General features: G+C 41.5%; 1 protein-coding gene across 2 annotated transcripts in view; it reads left to right on the top strand.

Annotated features, from left to right (window-relative positions):
- Window positions 1-12,073, top strand: part of qsox1 (quiescin Q6 sulfhydryl oxidase 1) — a 41,730-nt gene extending 29,657 nt beyond the window's left edge. For both annotated transcript variants that reach the window (XM_036141214.1, XM_036141215.1), the window contains 4 exons: window positions 544-682; window positions 1,828-2,004; window positions 10,302-10,463; window positions 10,724-12,073. In XM_036141214.1, coding sequence (XP_035997107.1) covers window positions 544-682; window positions 1,828-2,004; window positions 10,302-10,463; window positions 10,724-11,547 — 1,302 coding nt within the window. In that variant the 3' untranslated portion in view covers window positions 11,548-12,073. The remainder of the gene's footprint in view (window positions 1-543; window positions 683-1,827; window positions 2,005-10,301; window positions 10,464-10,723) is intronic.
- The last annotated feature ends 282 nt before the right edge of the window (window positions 12,074-12,355 follow it).

Below are 12,355 nucleotides of genomic sequence, written 5' to 3'. Positions count from 1 at the left end.
ATGCAAATGCTCTCTCTGCACTGGTGAAGAGTCACTCACCTCAACATGCTGGATGCTTGAAACCGGTGAGGTGACATGGTTTCTTATATTTTGGCTAATAATTATTCAAACACTTTAGGACACTCATTCAACGTTGAAACTTAGTTCCCAGATGATCGGTTTGTTCATAAATATGGGAAAAAATGTGATGGCAGTGTTATGACAAACGTAAATCACACTGGAAACGCATTGAATCCCACAATCATGATCCCATTATGCATCCATTACTTAAAGTCGGAGCACCTCAAAGTGATTTATTGCTTCACAACTTGATTCTCCAACAAATCTTGTTAATCTCCTCACATTTAGACATGACTAACAAGTTTATTAATATTCCAACATACATGGTGAGATAAAAGTTGTTATGGGAAATAAAGCAATAGGGCTTCCTAAATGTCTTTTTTTTTTTTTAAATAATTTTTAATTTATGACATTTTACCCTTGTAGAGTATAGTTTCATATTTCCATTTCTCCTTTTTTTCCCTGCGATTTCCTTTCTCTCAGGTTCCAGACGCTGCATTGCCTGAGGGAGTGAGGTGGGTGGGCTGCCAGGGTTCACAACCCCACTTTAGACGTTACCCTTGTGGGGTCTGGACCCTGTTCCACGTTCTCACTGTCCAGGCTAACAACACTGGTGGCTCAGGTGCACGCAGCTTGCATTGTTGTGAATAAAAAGGGGTTGTTTAAGTTAACAAAGACAATGGTGGGATAAAGAAGAGGATGGCTTGAAATATTTTTACATCCGGGAGGGTTGGCAACACATGAAGAAGCATGAAGATTTATTGAGATTAATTCTGGTGTTTAATGAATATTTTTTTTCTGTGCTTCATTTTATAACATCTGAAATTGAGCCTAATTGGGGCTGTGTGAAAAGGGATTATATTAGATTAGAGGAATGTGAGTGGGTAATAAAACAGGCAGATGACCAGAGGCTCTGCTCCTGGCAGGGACCTTAATCTTCCTCTAAACACACACACACACACACACTCACACACACACACCCACACACACACACACACACACACACACACACACACACACACACACACACACACACGTACGTGCACGTAGAGGTTAATCCCAAGGTTTACGGACCATCATGCAACCTGCAGATGGACTGGTCAACAGGGGTGTCCATCTGGCCCCCCCAAAGACCAACTTCTTAATAAGCACATGCGCACACGTCCTGCGCAGGATGTTAAAATTTAACCGTATTTTTGTAATAATATAGCGGAAATAATACAAAAGTTGTGATGGTGTCTCTAGTTATTTAAACGTCTGACAGACACACACAGGTCTCTGTGGACACCCCCACCTGTGGCAGAGTTCATCTAAAGGGCCCGCTAAGTTCAGGACAAAAGCAAATGACAAAGGGAGAATATGTTTGTGGACTGTTTGAGGTCCTGAGACAACAGCCTGGCCACCATTCACACAGAGTGTTAACGACATTTAATCTGCAGATTAGGTGATCCCATTCTCAGAGATTATTCACCTCAATATGGTGTTAGCCCAGCTGCCCGTCACTGTGGGCCCACAGATTCATGGGAAGACTGGAGGATGTGGAGGCTCTCTGGTTTTCAGGCTGCCACACTTACTTCTATAAGGGGAAATCATTGTCATTTACACCACACATATTAACCAATTGCTTTAAAAAGATAATTAAAGCTATCCTTTGTACATAGGTGACTGCTAAATTAGAAGGATAAATAAAATTAGATCTTAAAATGTATCTCCAAAAGCAAAATACTCACTTTGACTGTGATGATTGAGCTCACAATTCTCCTCCAGATCCACAGGAGGTGCTGAAGGCAATGAGAAACTACGTCCACAACTTCTTTGGCTGCAGATACTGCGCAGAGCACTTCGAGAACATGGTAAAGGAGGGCATGGAGGGGGTGACCACGCTGCCCTATGCCGTCCTCTGGCTGTGGTCCCGTCACAATCAAGTCAATAACAGAATTGCAGGTAAGAGACGCCGCCGTCCTCGGCAGCTAAACTGTAAAACTCCCCTTGTGCAACAAACCAGCTCAGTTCTGGTCCTCTGGAGCCGCTGTCCTGCAATATTTAGCTCCAACACAACAAATTAAAACAGATGAATTTTCTCCTCCTCCTTGCACAACATCTGCCGGAGAATACTAATGACCCATTTGTTCACACACGTGGCGATTAAGCAGAAACACATCTTCACAATTATTGGACACCGGCTTATAGGAGCAGAGTCTCCCTCCCCTATTTCTGACCGCTTTGGTGCCAGACCTGTACTGATCTGATGCTCAGATAGTACTTAGACAATTACGAGACTTTAACACTACAGTACACCAAAGTATTTATATATTTTGAACTTTTTCCCGTACACACTTGAGACAGACATGAAGCATTGCATTTTCTGAAGTGGAAGCAAAATTATTTTTCAACCTTCAAATTGTTTATGAAGGCAAATACTTGCACTGAATTTTAATTTAGAGGTATCAGAATAAAGGGGGCTGAATTGAGATTCATTGCGGAGGTTTCAGATGTTAATACAAAACTGTGTAATTTTCACCCATTTCACAAGTATTCCCTACTTTGTGATGTCTAATGCATAACCTCTCTGTAAAATAGAGAGTTTAGGCATAAAATAATATAAAAGTTTGAGGTTATAACATAAAAAAAAATGTGAACGTGTTCAAGGGGTGTGAACACCTTTGCAGGACGCTTTCTTTTTATTGTCTAACATGTTTAAATATCTTAAATGTCTAGATAGCCATTTGCATTCTCAAAATGCTGATGCATTTTTTTGCTAACTACTCCATAGTCGCTGACACCAGCGGTCCGGATTTAAAGAAATGTGATTCTGTGTTGGTGATTTTTAGCTGTCGTCAGCCTGCTGTGTACAGAAATATCAGGAATTGGCTCTGGATGAGGCAGTAACAATGTGTTGTTCCGATATAAGATCTAGGTGTAGTATTTAGATGTTTTATACCGTTAATGTCTCACGACCCTCTTGAAAAAGAGATTTTCTTCCCAATTAGGCTTTTGCCTCGGTAAATAAAGGTTAATAAATTATTTTTATGGGATTAAACAATACAGGTCCGACAATTTCCTATAACTTTCAGTCATCACTTAAGTTTTCAGGACATGTAATTTTTCTTATTTTGCTGACACAACACCAGAGCTGTCAAAAGTATTTGCATCTACTAGTCAAGCAGAACTATATATACTAGGGTTTAAACCTTTTACTCAAGTAAAAGTATAAATTACTGGATATAAAACTACTTAAAGTATTGAAGTAGAAGTAATCCCTGAACCATTTAATATTAAAGGTCCATATAGGTGCATTACTGAGCATCAACGTGGTTTTCATGGAGCAGAAATCTGATGTCTGGTTACCTATAAGGGTTGGTGCAAAAAATCAAACTTCAGAGACATATTATCAATAACCTTTTAGTTGTTATTATAGATATGTAAATAACAGACTTTGTAGCTACAGGAACTGATGAGGGCGACAGATGTAAGATAACACGACTGGGCTTTAAAATGAATGGACCCTCTTATAACTATTACCCTTGTATGGTTGTCTGTACACTTAGACAGTGTTGTCAAAATTGATGATTAATCCTAGCGGTTAATCAGAAAATTAAAAAAAAAACAAATAATCCTTAAAATGCAATGTTCTTCTTCTATGTTTTGTTCCTAAGTTTTTGTTGGGGTGTTTGGCAAACACCTTGGTGCAGTACTGCCTCCAACCACAATCAAAAGCACTCTGTTTGGGTAGAAGTAATAAGCTGAACTTTTATTTCTTAATTTTGTTTTAATTGACGAGCCAGAATGAAAACAAGCTGAAATAAAACGGAGGCAATCAAACTATTTTCAAATTGTAAGGAGTAGAAAGTACAGATAATTGCATGAAAATATAAGGAATAGAAGTAAAAACTAGGCTAAGGAATAATTACTCCACTAAAGTATAAATAACCAAAATTTATACATAAGTAAGGTAAAAAAGTATTTGTACTTAAGTACTTGACACCTCTGCACAACACTATATAAGTGGTTAAAAACAAGATTTATAGCTGTAAAGAATAGTAGATGATTAACACCGATGTTGCACCTGAGTTCATCCATTCACCCTCTTGACCTTCCATTTTTCCCACAACGCACCGCCCATGTTTCCAACACCAGTGGGATCAGAAGTTTTACCTCCCCACATTTTGGGTTGCTCTTAAGATCAATCGTTCCTAATAGGACTAAACGGAGGGTGAGGGGAAGGAGGATGGATCCCCTGATCAGACACCAGCTGTCTCCCCTGTCTTAGGCCTCCCAAGTATTAGCTGCTTCAGCCTCCCCCATTTTCCCCCGACCCCATCTTGGCCTTCTTCCGCATTTCCTATACCCGTCCATTGATTCTCCAGCAGATCTCCCACTATTGTTAGAACGCTTTCCAGCCATTTCTTATTCATCATTTCACATTATCTCCTTACAATCTTTGCAGGAATGTGGGTCTTGGTCCTTCAGACACTAAATTTCAGTACACAATGCACAGAAATAAAAAATTTGTTGCCCAACTATACAGATTGGTAACCGCTATATATGCTGATGTCTTTATATGCTGATATAAAGATATCAACATATTGTGGCCAATTTCCCATCCTTGGCAAATGCAAATATCTACAACATGGCTTAAAGAAAAATCAAAACATATATATTTTTTTGGCTTTTTTGATGTGAGTGGTCATTAATTATTAGTCTTAGGAACAGATGTTGAACAGATTTGTATGAGAGAGCTGTTGCTATCAAACAGTATTTTACCAGTTTTGAAAGCATAGCAGCCTATAACAGAGAAATCTTTCTGTGAAGGCCTTCCTGTTATCTCCTTTAATGCCTCGCTCACTCTCATAGCCTTCATCAACACTCACTCATCTCAACACGTTGCTAAAAAAAATACGGATTCCATTTCAATAGCCTCTCGCATCTCTGTGCTTCCTCTGACTTCATTTTCAAACACTTCCCTGATTAAAAGTCGGTGAGCTTGAGAGTAATGACGGCAAATTTTTCATCTGTTTTTATTTATTTAGCTGGTAATCTGCTAATTCTGGTCATCAACAGATTTCTTCTCACATCTCTGCTTATCTATATTTAATACCCCTCAATGTAATTTTCATAATAACTGTTAGTGGCCTTTTTAACAAATTGTTCTTCATCCTGTAAGACGGCCTTTGATAAGTATCCCTTCCTTTCTTTTTTTGCCTGTATGATTTCATTAAGAACAGCTCCGTCATTAACAGCCTACTTTGCTAAATCGCTGTCTTTTGTTTGTGTGTTGTACAGCGCTCCCTCCCCTCTCTCTCTCTGGGACAGTTTGTGTCCTGGACAGCAGGGATCAGGAGGACACCCGTCCCTGCGCGTGTCTGCTCCCCTGACACTTAAACACTATGCAGCCAGTCTCCCCCCCCCCCCACCTCCATCCATCTTTCTTCTCTTTGGCCGTCGTTCCTCTCTCTTTCCACTCGCCGTCCCCTGGGACTCGTAGCCTCCGCTTGACAAGCAATCGAGCAGCATCCTTGCTGGATAGCTCCCTTAGGAGGCAGCTTTGCCCACACACACACACACACACACACACACACACACACACACACACACACACACACACACACACACACACACACACACACAGACAAGCATGCTCACATTTCCCAAGTTATTGTATGATGGCAGGTGGCAACCGCTCTGACACACGCCACGCACGCTTCCCCTCCTTCACCCCGCCCCACAAAGCGACACATGAACATCCTCTCTGCCTTTTGTGAGGCGGGTCAGCTGTGAGGTCCACAGCAAAAAAAAAAAAGAGGCTGCATGAATTACAGAACTGGTCGTGTTTGTTTCAGTGAGTGGCGGCGTCTTCCCTGAGGAAAAGCCCACTCCATCTCCCTAACCATGCATCCCCTCCTCTCCCGTTGTTCCTGAAGTGGAGCTCTTTAGCAGGCCTCCCCGCCCCTCCTTTTAGAGGCAGCCATGCATGAAAGATCAGCTATTTGTAAAAGCAGCCGGACAATTAATTTAGCTGGCAACAAAGAGGCCCCAGGGCCCTCGGCCTCGGCGCAGCAGCTGAATTAAGACTGGTGGCAGCTCGGTCCTGTTGCTGCATGTCAACAGCTGAGGCTGAGCCACATTTCTGCAGACAGACCAGCTCTGCAGCAACAGGCCCAGCTACCTTTGCTGGCAGGTATGGATCACTCGTATAAACCTCTTGACAATTGCAATTATTTTTCATCATCTTCCTAAAACATCTTCCAAAAAATTTCATTTTGCCTAAATAAATTTATTCCCATATTATTTTGACTATAGCCATTGTTGCAAAAAACAAGTGTTCCCCTACCAGCCCTCCCACACGCCAATGTAGAGTGCTGTTGTCAGAAAATGTGTTTATTTATTTATTTTTTATTGATAATGAAAGAACAGACTCATCACAAACCAAATCAACATCTGGAATCATATCTGATCAGAAGACAAAAGGGAGTAGCTTTTTGTCTTTATGTACTAATGATTTGCCTTCATCAATAGCATAAACAGATTAGGTTAATCCTGTCGTCAAAACATCACGATAGCTGTTGTGCATTGCTCACAATCTCCATCTATCCATCCTTCCATAATCGAGGAAGAGGTTGCAGGGTTATCGGGAACAGGAGGGAAAGACATTTCCCCCCACAGCAACACTCTCTAGCTCATTTTGTGGATTTGCAAGGCAGCACACATGCAGAACTGACCTATAGTCCCTGCAGCTGGTTCTGGTTCTGCCCTGGGCTCTTCTCCCACTGGGGCATGCCGGGAAAAAACACCAAAGGGAGAATACAGACCATAGTCAGATGCGTGACCCACCTCCACTCCTTTTCAGTGGAGAGGAACCACGGCTCTACTGCGAGCCTCCTCCAAAGTTTGAAGCTCATCACCCAATCTCAAAGGTTGAGTCCAGCAACCCTGTGGAGGGAACTAATTTCAGCTTCAGATCCAGGATCCACTTCTGTCATGGTCCACATCTCATGACATTGCTCTCAGTGTCTGTCTCTTGTTTTGAAAGACACTAATTTGCAATTTGGGATGAAATAAATTTCATTGTTTTCCTCCTTTTTGCCCATGCAATCCCTTTGGCTTATGGCTCACTACCTCTGGAAGTACACAGGGACTTTATCGCAAATCAGAAAGTAGGTAGTTAAAGAACAAGTTGAAAGCAAACAAGCGACCTTCTCACTCCCTTTTAGTTTGTGTTTTTTTTTTTTTTTTTTTTTTTGTGGCAGCCCACTGCTCCCTTAAAGGACGAGTTAAATGCATTGGACAAATTTTGTTAGTGTTTGTTGCGATGATAATAAAGATGATCATAAAATAGAATCATAAATTTCATTAGTGATGCCATTCTTCACTCTGCATAACAAATTTTCATGTACAAGTGTCCTTAATTAGTTTTTTGTATAAAAGAAAGAACAATGAACCCCCACCCCCGCCTGCGAAATAGACTACTTTGTCAAATTACCTACCTTTTGTATAAAAACAACCAAAGTTATTCAAGACAAAAATTCAGAAGTTTGAAAATCGAATGTCAAAAGAGACATTAGGGGTCAGTCATCAAACTAATTTAAAAAATGACCATGCGGCTTCTGAGCTGATTCTTCCCTCTGATAGAAAAAAATACAGACTGCTGGAGACTTTGGCTCTGGATATCAGTCACATGTCCCGGCAGCCATCTATATTATACCACATTACGCTGTGGTGTAATTGATTCCTGCTCACCAGGGTAGTGCTGATGAAGCTAGTTTGACAATGCATATTTATGAAAATGTTTGCCCGGATCTGACAGCCTCTCAGCAACAGGCCCTTGCAGCAATCTCAGTATAGCCGGAGTCACTAAAGTCACTGTGTTCCCAAACATGGCTTCTTATTAGAATAAGGGAGGAGGCATATGAAACATGCACGGACGCCTGCTGAAACGCAGCACACACACACACACACACACACACACACACACACACACACACACACACACACGTATGCATGCTAGCAACCGTCAATCCAAGGTACAATAAAATTGATGTATCCTTTATGTAAAGCATTGCATGCAGAGTACGTACACACTCGCACATGACTGAGATTAATCTGGAGCGGTGGAGGTGGTGGAGGATGTAAATTGACAGCGCTGTAAAGTGACAGACCTGCTGCTACTCTGCTTATTCTCCTTTTCACACACGCATACACAAACGTTCACACAATGGCCTGTTGGGGAAAAGCAATTTATTACTGGATGCTTCCCCTCATTGTGTGTGTTCCTGTGCGTCCTTGTGAGTATTTGTGCAGATAGCGTCTTTTTAAGCTTGATTTTTTTTTACATGTGTGCGCTCTCCTGTTGGTGCCGCCGGTCTGGTTGCAGGGTTGCAACCAGATATACGGTGAGGGATGATGTGAGGGTGCAGGTGGGCAGCAGTTACATACAAGAAAACATTAACGGAGAAAGTTACCAATTCATTAGAGGGGCAGCTCCCCCGCCTGAGTTTGTGTCGCTCCCCATCTTCAATTTGGAGATGAGGGTTTGCTTTCAGGGGTCTGCGGAACATGACATGCGGATCGGAGCAAAGGGGTCTGCCGCCCTAAAAAGAGCGAATCTGTGTGTTCGTCTGAGGAGAGAAGCTGTCCACTTTGGTAACATCTATTATCTCACCATCCCTCCCTCTGGGACACCCCCAGAAGCCCATCCATCATTGTTAGACCCTGTCATATGAACACACTCACACAGGCGCACACAAATACACACAATATCAATCCATAGATTACATGCAGACAAACGCTGACGGGTGATTTACATATACACACTCAAACCGATACATTCACATATGCATATGGGCACTTAGTTTTTACGAGCGCTGGGATAAGATCTAATGGGTTCACTACAGATTGCATCTAGCCCTCAATGCACTTAAATCCTTCAGTCAACAAGGAGAGGAAAAGAGGTGACAATGGAGGAAGCAGCTGACTGGAAACACAAACTGTGTTTTTGACATTTTCTTCTCTAATCTGCTGCAGTTATTGTGAATAATTTTAGTTTTTAAGAGTAAATTGAAGGCCGTGTCATCCACTTTGTGGTTTAGAAAGGTAAACCTCTCATGATACATGTAAAAATAATTTTTTAAGGTCCTAATCTGTATAGAGGATAAAATATTCAGTGGTCATGCTTAAATAATTGTCACCCCTGAACTGTAAATTCAGAGTTACTGTCTTTAACTAGAGGTACAAATTTACCTGTTCCTCGTAGTTTATCAGAATTGCTCAAAATTCTTAAACAACAAGGCTTTGAGGCTAAGAAAAGCCAAAAACACAAAAATAAACAGGGAGGTGACGTTGTGTTTCGTCTTAGCCAGAAGGCCCTTTCTGTGCAGAGTCTGCATGGTCTCTCCCATGCAGTGGTAGATTTTCTCTTTTGGCTTCTGCTAAACGCACATTGGGTGGGAGCAAAAAACTTAATTTCGATTTAGTTTGAGTTTGAGTGCGTGCAGATTTGTCTGTCCTGCCTCTGTGTTTTCCTGGGATTGATAACGTCAACCTGTCCACTTATTGACCACTGTAGATAGGCACCAGTCCAATGATTCAGTAGGTATAGAAAATGGATGAATAAATAAACAAATGCCCAGTTTGGCACCTTGATGAATGAGGATCCACTGGTGTATTATTCAGTGACTCAAGAAGGTCCCGTTTTATGCAAACTTTGTTACAATTACTAACCCTGATTTAAAAAAAAAAAAAAATTAAAATGTGTTTCGCCAAATATTAAAATTATTTTGAATTTTTGCTCCCCTCGAAAGGAGTTCATTTTCTATAATTGTACTTTAGCAGTGTTAAGATTTTTAAACTATTTTTCTTTTGTCGGGGACCATCATTGATGTCAGCTCATGTAACAAAAGCTAAATGCTGTTTTATGATTATGCTAAAACTCTACCAAAACTTCAACAATGTTTCAGCTTGGAGAAACATGGAGAATTATGTATTTTTTGCAATATGACTGGCAGAATGAATAAGGCGAGGGGGAAAGAAAGCCAAATTAAGAAACTGATGATGAGGCTATAGGTCTTGCCAGTCTAGCTGTGAAATATGAAGAAAAAATATGAATAACATTCTCCTGAAATTCAGGACATATTCTTTATCAACGTATTAATGAATTGAAAATGCGACAAATGCTCCTCTTGTCTCCCGTGTGTAGCTGAGGTAGTGTTAACCGTAAACCCTGCGTCTGTGTGCATCCCCACCAGGTGCGTTGAGTGAAGACCCCCTCTTCCCAAAGATCCAGTGGCCGTCCCCAGAAATGTGTCCATCCTGCCACACGGTGACGCATAACGGAGAACACGGCTGGAACTATGAGCAGGTTCTTCCTTTCCTCGGGTCCTACTTCTCCTCCAGCCGCATCCTACCAGGTACTGATAAACGTTTTGGTCTCTTTTTCTTTTCTTTCTTGTTTTAAAGACAACAAAAAGTTTGCACTTGCTAAATTAGAGCGTTTCAAACAAGTCACCGCTCTTACACTGTTAGTTTTATCGAGACTTTAATTTGCAGTCTGCATTGTTAAAAACTACATTAATCTTGTCACAAAAAGAGGATGCTTTACCTAAATGATATTGACTGGTTAAAAATTACTTTAAGGCAATAATTGTAGAAACGTCTTTTTCCGTTTCAGATTATCTTGAGAATGAAGGCGAGGTTTTGAAAAAGCAGAGAGAAAAATATTCCCATCATCTGCATGGTTTATTGGCCCAAAAACGTCTAGAGAGAATAGGTAGGGAGGCCTCGAACCACTTTCCACCTTCTCCGTCTTCACGTGTGCAAGAGGGGGAGGAGTGGGAGGAAGAAGAGGGACCGCAGGACGAAACGGGGGCATATGAAGAAGACAACGAAGGCGGGGAGGAAAAGCCATCACCAGCAGCTAGCGAGGTAGAGGGCAAGCCGTCTGAACCAACGCCCTGGACCAAAACTAAATTAGAAGAAGCCGATGGCCACCAGCAGGCTCACAGGATACCGAGCATCATCGGAATGAGGCTTCGTCAGCGTCGGCAGCAGGAGGACATTGTGGATCTCGACTTGTTTGAGAACCAGCATTTCAAGGCCAAGGCTCTGCAACTGGCCGCCTCCAGCCGGGTTAAGCAGCGCACCCTGCAAACGAAGGTAGAGCAGGAGCCCCGCCCAGCGTTCAGCCTCGGCATGGAGCTGGACGCGGGACTCGGCATGGTGGGCCTGCAGCCCATTGACGCCGATCTTGACCTGGATACCATTCGCCAGAGGAAGAGGCTGCAAAAGCGAGAACTGGCAGGGCAGTACATCGGAAGGGAGGCTGAGTTGGCCCACATGGGGCGCTGGATGTCTGTCTTGAGCATTGGTTTCTCAAATGTAGACATTAGCCTATGTGTCATTCTTTACGCCTTGTCTTTCACGTGTCTTCTAGCCATGTGCATTTTCTTTAGAAACCGCCTCAAGAGACGGAGGTTTAAAGTAGCTCTGCCTTGAGCTAAACACGTAAGAAATGAATCTGAGCATCTCACTTTCACTGGGTTAAAAGGGAATTTATCAACATGGAGGAACATGATTCTTATTTTCAGTTGTCTGCGTGAATGTCATGGGTTAGTGGAGGTAAATTGCTTTAAATAAAAAAAATCAAGACAGTCCTAATTTTACCATCCAGGTTGATTCCAGCGAGCTATTCAACTGTATAAAATTTGTGCACATACAATAAATTTATACTTCCATCCATTCCTGTTTGGGTTTTTGCAAATCATTGAGATAATTTCTTGTTTTTGAACTTTTTCCCTCTGCTGATGCACAAAAATTGAATTCAGTTTTAATTGGTAAATTTATGTAAATATCAGATTACACTGGTGAGTTCCCATTGTGGCTAAACTGGTTGTTGAGGTGCTGTGGAATGATAAATATTCACACTGGAAACTGTATCAGAATAAGCTTGATTTGTTTGGTCATCTAACGTGAAATGTCCATTTGCCACTAACTGAATCAATAAAATTATTTTTGATATGTTGCTGGCTTTTGTGTGGTCTAAGTATCTTAAACATAAATATGATCTTGACATTATCTAGTTAAGGTCGATCCTGTCATCACTCCTGCAATACATGCAGTTTTCTTAGGCGTACAACTGCAAACAAACTGGAAGAATATCTTAATATGCTGATGATGTGATCTCATTAATAAATCCATCTACCATGAAGCTGAATTATTTAGACAGTTCTTGGGTAATATTAAAAATTCAGTCGTCAATACTTTTTTTAAAAGAAGACACGTTTAATACGCAAAACACTTCTAA

The sequence above is a fragment of the Fundulus heteroclitus genome, chromosome 9, assembly GCF_011125445.2.
Source record: "Fundulus heteroclitus isolate FHET01 chromosome 9, MU-UCD_Fhet_4.1, whole genome shotgun sequence".
Classification (NCBI taxonomy): domain Eukaryota; kingdom Metazoa; phylum Chordata; class Actinopteri; order Cyprinodontiformes; family Fundulidae; genus Fundulus; species Fundulus heteroclitus.
This window is presented reverse-complemented; position numbering and strand designations above follow the sequence as displayed.